At 48.7% G+C, this 8,488-nt stretch overlaps 1 protein-coding gene across 10 annotated transcripts in view; it reads left to right on the top strand.

The window, feature by feature from the left end:
• The first annotated feature begins 1,346 nt into the window (after nucleotides 1-1,346).
• Nucleotides 1,347-8,488, top strand: part of FHOD3 (formin homology 2 domain containing 3) — a 409,609-nt gene continuing 402,467 nt past the window's right edge. For all 10 annotated transcript variants that reach the window (XM_064443292.1, XM_064443290.1, XM_064443289.1 and 7 more), the window contains exon 1: nucleotides 1,347-1,876. In XM_064443292.1, the coding sequence (XP_064299362.1) occupies nucleotides 1,712-1,876 (165 nt within the window). In that variant the 5' untranslated portion in view covers nucleotides 1,347-1,711. The remainder of the gene's footprint in view (nucleotides 1,877-8,488) is intronic.

Below are 8,488 nucleotides of genomic sequence, written 5' to 3'. Positions count from 1 at the left end.
GACAGGCAGTCATGAACCACGGTCGTAAAGTACAGCACATCCCCTTGGGTACATTGGTTTTAAACTAAAGGAGGGTAGATTTAGACTGGATTTAAGGAAGAAATTTTTTTACTATGAGGGTGATGAAACTCTGGAACGGGTTGCCCAGAGAGGTGGTGGAGGCCCCATCCCTGGAAACATTCAAGGCCAGGTTGGACGGGGCTCTGAGCAACCTGATCTACTTGAAGATGTCCCTGCTCAGTGTGTGGGGGGTTGGACTAGATGGCCTCTAAAGGCCCTTTCCAAACTGAACCATTCTAAGATTCTACAGTTCTATGTTTCTACTTGCTTTTCCTGTGGAAACATAGCCATTCCCGCAGGACAGTGGGACACTTCGTTCTCTGTATTTCACCTGTATTTCATGGTCCTTCTCCTACACACCATGTCCCCGAGAGTGAAGACCAGGGCACGCGCACCCTCGATCCCCACAGGTGAGGCTGGAGGCTTGGCAGGACGGTGCGGACCCAACTGGAAGAGCGCGACACTGTGCTCTGTGCCTGCCCTGGGCGCCCGGCACTTCATCCCTGTCGTCCCCAACGAGCAGGCCTAAGGCGGGAGGACAGCCGAGGGGTGAAGCCAGGCAGCTCCGGGCACGTCTCCTGTCCGGGGTGGGGAGACGGCCGGGGCCATACGCCTGGTGAAACCAAACAAACCCCAGGTACGTACAACCCTAATGGCAGAGGGTTTTTACGAATAGAGAGAAACCCACCCGATAATCTTGGTCGAATACCTAAGTTTCAGGTCCGTTTCTAAATTTTTTTTTTTGAAGCAGGTATTATTTAAAGCTTCGTTTTTGAACTGGGTGAATATTACACTAAAGCTTTAGGACTCTCAGGATGTTCGTGACAGCAAGACCGAGATCAACACAGGCGCACGTCTAAGGGGAGGGGGCCCAGCGCCCCTGCCGCCCCGTGAGGGGCTGGCCCTGCCCGCGCCCTCTGCCCCTCCGCCTCACGGCGGGGAGGCTCGGCGGCCCCCTCTCCACTCGCTGCCCCCCGAAAGGCCCTGCCGCGTCGCGGTGCCCGGGGCCGCCGCTGCCCTCCCGGCCGGCGACCGTTATCCCGCCCTGAGGTGACTGTCTTTCGGCCCCGAGAGGGGAGCGGCTAGCGGCTCCCCCTCGCCTTCGCTCCCCGCTCCGCCTGGCCCGGCGGAGGCGGGGTATCCCGGGCAGACTCCCCCTCCCTCCCGAGGTCTCCCCAGGCCGGGGGGAGGGCGGCGCCTCCGGCGGCCGCGGGGGGGCGCTGGCCGCCCTCCGCCCGCCGCCGCCGGCTGCCTGTGCCGGCCGCGGCAGTCCCGCTGCCCGCTCGGCGCGCAGCGGCCGGGCATGGGGGAGCTGCTGCTGCTGCTGCCGTCGCCGCTGCTCTGCCCGCGCCCCGCGGCTCCGGCGCCGCCTCCTTTCTCGGCCTGAAACGCGCCCACACTCGTGGATCCCGGCGGGGAAGGGGCCATGGGCCGCCTCCCCGGGGCGCGGCGGCTGTGAGGCGGCCGGCGCTCGCTCGGTGGAGCCGGGAGGCTGCCGGCCGCCCGGCCGGCCTGCGGCGGGGGGACTGCGGCCGGGAGGGGAGTGCCGCTCCCAGCCGACGGCGGGCACGCACAGAGCGCCTCGGTGCCGGTGACTTGGGGGTGCCCCCGCCCGCGCCCGGCCGCCGCGGCGGCGGTGGATGGATGCGCCATGGCCACGCTGGTGTGCCGGGTGCAGCTGCTGGATGACACCGACCCCTTCAACAGCACCAACTTCCCCGAGCCCACCCGGCCGCCGCTGTACACCTTCCGGGAGGACATCCCGCTCGCCACCCAGCTGGCCGGGGTGCACCGCCTCCTCCGCGCCCCGCAGAAGGTACGGGGGGAGGCTGGGGGGACACCGGGCGAGGGGCAGCCGCCTCCCCGCGGGAGCCCGACAGCGCGGGAGAGGGGCCGAAAGGCGGCGGGCGGCCCCCGGCCCCGGCGGAGGGGCTGCCAGCCCCGGCGGCTCCCGCGTCCCTCGCCCCGACAGTACAAATATTTCCCTAAGTCCTGGGGAGGGGCCCGGGGGGCGCCGGAGGGACTCCCCCGCTGCTCTCGGGTGTTCCCAGACGCCTCCAAGGGCAGCTGCCGCCTCTGCTTTAGCCGTAGCTGCTGTACGCTTTCATCAAGACCGAAAAAACCCAACCAACCCCACCAAACCGAAGCCCTAGTTGGGTATCAAATACTACATGCCCGCCCCTTGCTAGCGGCCTCTGACTGCCTGGGGGTACTGAGGAATAACGTGTTGTTTCAGGACAGCCTGGCTGCGAGGAGCAGGGTCGCGCAGGCAGGATCCGAGCCTTGCTGTGGTGAGGTTTAATGAGCCAGGCGGTTACAGCAGGGCTTTGGTAAAAATAGCTGCGTGTCTGCTGCCCTTGAAACAATTGGTATTACTGGCCCCTCTTGGAAGAGCCGCAGCGTGTTACTGCCACGGCCCTCGTCAAATCTTACCTATCTCTTCTTGCATACTTCTTCTAATACGTATGCTGGCATCTGTAGTTCTGCCCTTGAAGTCGGGCACCCGGGCATGATCCTTGAATTTTCAGTTTTCAAAGCAATGCCATTGATTGACATAATAATAATGACCTTTCAATATTATCTTGTATCTGCACGTTAGTTCTGCAGAGCACACAGAACTAAAAAGGAAAAATGCCCGCTTCTTTTTTTCTTCCCAGAAGAAAACAAAGTAAAAGTTGTAAAACTTTTATTTGCTCTCTGATGAAGTGGGAGGAAAATACTCTCTTAACATCACTTGTTGTATTCTCTCTTGCTCTTGGGAGCTTGCGGGAAGATGACAAAGGGCTGTGTGTGCCCTTAGATTTAAGGATATCCACAACCCCATAAAAGTATTTCAGAGAAAAGCTCTTGGAGCAGACAGAAGTTTTGCATTTGTAGAACGGTTTCGCGCATAATAGTTGCCAAGGATACAGCATCCAGTGAACAGAGCTCTGCCTAACGCACAAAACCTTTGGAAGCTCTTGGTGCGCTGGGTCAATTCTGTTTTCATGTGCTTAGTCGTCCCCAATTCAGAGACTGGTCCCATTGTTTTCAGGGGAGGCTTTTTTTGGAGTCATAGCTAATTAAAAGAAGGGCAGGAGGGATTCCGACACCTAATGAAGCAAACAAAGAGATAATTTAAAATCGGGATTTACAGTTAATTCATCCTCATTTTCAAGGGTATTCCAGTGTGTTGTGTTTTGCTTTTATTTTCCTTTTAATACTGTCCTGGCATATTTTTAATAACCCTATACTAACTGCCCCCTGCCCTCCCCATTTCAGCGTCTTAGGAGCTACCCAAAATCCATGGCCACGTCTATACGTTTAATTCCTGCCCTGTGTTTCAGTGTGCAGCATGTTTCTCAAGTTTAATTAATGTTTGGAAACTGAACTTGCAGGCTTTGGATGAAAGATGGTCTAAAGCTGTAGTGGTGCTGTAAACCTGGCTCTTGAAAGATAGCTGCTCTGCTAAAGGCAAGTCCTGGCCCAGGGACTTGTTAATCTGAGGTTCTGGCTTCTGCAAACATTTTGTTTCTGCTGTTGTAATGATGTGGGCAAGCTCATTGAAATCTGCTTACATGGTTACAGTTACCTTTGTATTTGCATAACCAGGATCTGTTCCTAGAGCATCTTAATTATGTTTCTTGGCCTTCTCTTAGCTTCTACAAAGAAGAAGGAGGAAAAAAAAAAGTTGATTAGACTTGTTTAACTTTACTGGTTATACTGAAAGCTTAGTTCTTTGTGTGCGCTTGCAGTTAGCGTAACCTTTCTGTGTTTGGTTTTGCATCTTTATGTGTGTGACTTTTGTAGAACCAACTGATTTGTGTCACTTTTTAAAGACAGGCTTTCTATTTTCGTTTTCGGAGGTGGGGATATTCTTTCTGCAGCTGTTCCTCAAGACGATGTTCACCTGGTCTCTAGAAGATCACCACATTAATTGACCAAGGAGGATCTTGCTCCATTTCTCCCAGAGATGAGGACAAACTCTGTGATCTCAGAGGAGTGCAGCTGTCAAAGCAGAGCATAGGTTGAAATTCAGGTGTCAGTTCACGTTGACACATTTGAGGCTTGATTGATTACTTTGAAAATTAGTGAGCTAATGGATTGGTGGTCCATTTAGTATCTTGATGGTGACTAGAGCAAAATATTCTGAAACAGACTTAGGAGTTTATAACTCACATAGTATTGCTGATGCCTAAATTATTACTGAAATCTTATAAACTGTAGGCCTTTTTGCTAGCGAGTTCAAATGATTGATGCTAGTTTTCTTTCAGCGGTTTTTAAGTCATCATCTTTGACTTGTATGAATATTCACTTATTCTCTGAACAGAGGTGCCATCTTGCTTCCTTCAAATCGCCGGCTGGTTTGTACATCTCTTTGCAGACGATGTACTTCTGTGGGAGGTACTTGAGAGAGTGAAGTCAGTAGCGGGAATCCAGCTCACTTCAGTGGGTGTCAGATTTCGCCATTGCTGAGCTGAAATTTGTAGTGACAACAATATTTTTGTAGTTAATGAAATAACTTGTATATTGCAAGTCATTGTAAATTAAATATTGTAAACAGTTATTAAGAAAACAATTTGCTTTGACATTCTGACCTGTCATAGTATGTCGTTAGTAGTTTTTTGGTAACCAACAAATGTTATAGTTTGACTCCAAAGGGCAGCGTTTCTTTAGTCCAGTTCTTTGGAAGTACAACTCTTGATTTCATATGTTGGTTTTACTACTACTTCTCTTCAAATTTCAAGTATACTTGAGTCCCGAAGCAAGGCTAGAACTATAAAGTATCTTCTGAGTGGCAATGTTTTTAGATCCTTGTGGAGGAGCACAGCAAATTTAGGTGACTGAGTTCCATGAACACTGGCTAGGATGGGCTTTACCGCCCTGAATGCATCAAGTATTTGGATGAATTGGAGCACCTAAACCAGTTGATAGGGAAGACAGAGAAGAAAGGTGTCTGCAATCCTCCTTTCACTTGCAGTTCAGTGCCTAATTGTAACCTCCTCCCTCACCCCTTTTCCCCTGCTTCTCTCTGTGCACGCATCTTTCCCTACAGCTGTATCTCTGGATGAAGCAGCTTGCTGTATCCTCGGTTGCGCTCAGTTCTGCCTTGTGTGTGCGGCAGGCGTGCCCAACCTGGTGGTCATGTGCTGAACTGAACCCCCACGGGGCAGGAGATTGCTGTCAGGAACCACTTGCCTTGGGTATCCCTCGCGGTTTCAGGTGCCTTGGGGCTAGATGGTGACACACCATCTTAGCTGCCTGTGCAGTGAAGTACCACAAGTTCTGTTATGGTATTTTTAGCCACATATATAGATTCTTGCTGAGTAACTAAGCCACGTTGCAGAGGTTTTGTGGATTGCTTATATTGATTTAGCTGCCCAAAGTGCCATTTTGGATTTGGGTTTTACTGCTTTGTTTCTGTGGATTTTAGGTTTCTCTTAATGTCTGCTGTATGAACAAGAACTGGATCTAGTCTGGACTCTGAATTCAGATGTCTCTTTTGCCCATTTCTGTGAACCTTGGGAAAATTCAGAACTGGATCTAAATTTGTGGCTCAGGCCCAGTGCCAATAACGCACTTTGAATCTAATTTGGTACTTTGGGTTTGTTGGTTTTGAATTGCTTTGAGTTACTTGATACTTATGACTTGCTGACACAGGGTCGTTCAGGAGAGTGGATATATACACATGGCCGATGTCAAGTGGTATGCTTTTTTTAGAGATCTTCTTCATTACAACTTATTCATATAATTACAGCATGCTGAGTATGTTGCCATATTCTGTTTTCACATCCCACAGTACTGTTCAGTGTTGGGGCAGCTCTGTAGGAAATACATGTTTACAATAATATCACACTGTCTAATTTATCAAGAAAATGTAATTGAAATACTTTGTGTAGTAATGGAAAAGCAAAATAATCTCACAGTGTGTATGGTGTACTGGTGGTCATGGTGTAAAGGGGAGATATAGTGCTATAAGGATCGTTGTTTTGACCTCCTGTTCCCTCTGAGAAAACTGGAGGCAACTTCTGTGTTTAAATCTCTTCCAATAATTTGTAATTAGGAACAGTGTCATTCAAAAAACAGTGGTATAAGAAAATAAATCAAATGAGCACTAGAGGGATTCAGGAGTTTCATTCATAAAGAAACCATCCAGATTTCCGTCTTCAGCTGCTGTGATTTAGCCCTAGATTAAAGCCACGGCTGACTCTGGGGCATGGTGTGATGTAAACTGATAGCAGGGGCTGTTCCATTGGGCTCTGTCCTGGCATGGAGCTCAGCTCTGGCATTGAACTCAGTGCCAGGCTATATCCTGGCATTAATCTCAGGCTTTCCGAGAGCAGAAAACCTACCAACTGGCTCCTTTTCCCTGGGTTTCCTTGAAGCACAGTGGCATTAAGAAATGCCTTGGTGCACAGAGGCTAGGCAGGAGTGGAAGAAGAGAGGATGGTTTGGATCCTGATCCTTCTGGAGGTAGCAGTGAATAGAGCAGCCGTTCTCTGAAGAGAACATTTTTGGGTTGGTTGTTATGCTCTTCATGGGAGCTGAAGACTAGAAGATGGAAACTGCCCACGGAAAATGAGCCCACAGGCAGGGGAAACTGGCTGATATCTTCAACAAGTGTTGCTGCTGAGGACTGGGGAATATTTTAGTTGAGGACTGTCAACAGACTTCATGATCTTAAAGGTTTTTTTTCTTGCCTAAATGATTCTGTGATTCTAAGATGCCTAGATCTTTCATATTTCCCCTGAGGCAGGTGGATGTCAGCCCTTTCTCATCCTTTGAGGGGATTTAACACAATGGTTATTTACAACAGGTTTCCAAAGTGTTCTGGATTTAGCCAAGTATTTCTGAAGCTGACAAAACCCTGTGCTTCAAGAGATTGACCCTGTAGTGGTTGTGTGTGCTTGAATTTTCTAGGGAAGTATGTATGGGGGCAGAGGGGATAAAATCTAGCTCTGTGTTCTGACTTGAAAACACAAGCTGCATCAGAGTGTGAAACACACTCTTCTGGGGGAGTGCAAACACCCACCCAAAAGCACAACTGTGAAAAGCTGCCCAGTCTCCAGCACCTTATTGTCATCTGCGGTGTGGGCCTTCAAAGGAGCAGATACAAAGTAACTGTCAAATGGTGGGCTTTATCTCTGGCAGTTCAGTGCAAGAGGTCTTTGAAGTTCTTGCAATGTTCTTCTGACAAGTTATAGTTCCAGCAAGTTATAGTTTAGTTCAGATGTTTGATGTAGACTTAAAAGCCATATTGTAAAAGCAGGGGAGCAGACCTATCCCAGAGTTCTAGTTCCCGAATTTGACAATTCATTCTTGCAAGTGTCTCAGTTTGGCTGCTTGTAGCTGAACAGTCTTTGTAGAGCTCGGTGTCAAGAATGATGGGAGCAAATGTGCTGGTAGTTCTCAGGGTACCACTACATTTTTGAAATCACAGATTGATCAGATGGAGCCTCTGGAAACTAGCATCGCCATGTGATTACTGGAGGTTTGTAATCAAACAAAGGAGATAATAGGAAGAAGTAAGACCATGCTGTTTTTATACCTCAAGTCTGGTACTTGCAGTTACAAATTTTGATGTTTTCTTTCAAAATCAATTGTAGATACCTCCATTCTTCCAAATTCTTCCAAAATTGTTGTACGAAGATTGCTAATGGCTTCAATTAGCAAGAGACTAAGACAACTTCGGTCCATATCCATGTTCGTGGAGGACTGGTCAAAGAAAGATGTGGGACCTGGTATGTTGCGATCTCCTCTTCTTCCTGTGTTGTCCCAAATAAGAACAAAAGTTCTAAAATCTTTCAGGAAGAGTTTTCTTTTTCCAGTACTTGCACTGCCATCCTACCTCACCAGGAATTAGGGTCTAAATGAAAGTCCCTTTTCCTTCTGTTTGATCTCACTCACTGTGTTGTCAGGATGAGTATTACAACCCTTGTGCAACTGTACACAAGGCAGTTGGGCTGTAAGTCACCCATCCATCACATCACCACCAATGACAATGCTACGTGGTTTTACAGTCCACTTCTCTCACCAGAATTCAGCCAGGACAGTCTGGTACCTCTACTATTTCAAAAAGTGGCATGTATTTTTCAGTGACCCCAAGTGATCTGGGCTGGGGCTACACACCTTCTTTGGTAAACAGTGCTTCAGTGGGCTGTACCCATGTGCTAAGATATTACTTCATTACCAGCTCAGAGGAAAGAGTGCCAGCTACTACACCTCTGTCATCACTTTCCACGCCACCTGGATTGCATTATATGAATATTAACTTTATATTGTATTACGGTTATTAATAAGACAGCAAGGAATGTTGTTATATATATTTTAGCAGAGGAACAAGTTGGGATAAAAGTAGCAGTGAGCTCTCTAGTAGGCCCAGCTACCTAGAAACATCTGCAAGCATCTGGCATATGAAACTATTGAAGTATAGGTGAGTGAGACTTGA

The sequence above is a fragment of the Phalacrocorax carbo genome, chromosome 2 (genome assembly GCF_963921805.1).
Source record: "Phalacrocorax carbo chromosome 2, bPhaCar2.1, whole genome shotgun sequence".
Taxonomy (NCBI): Eukaryota; Metazoa; Chordata; class Aves; order Suliformes; family Phalacrocoracidae; genus Phalacrocorax; species Phalacrocorax carbo.
Note: the sequence above shows the minus strand (reverse complement) of the source record. Positions and strands in the feature narration are given on the sequence as shown.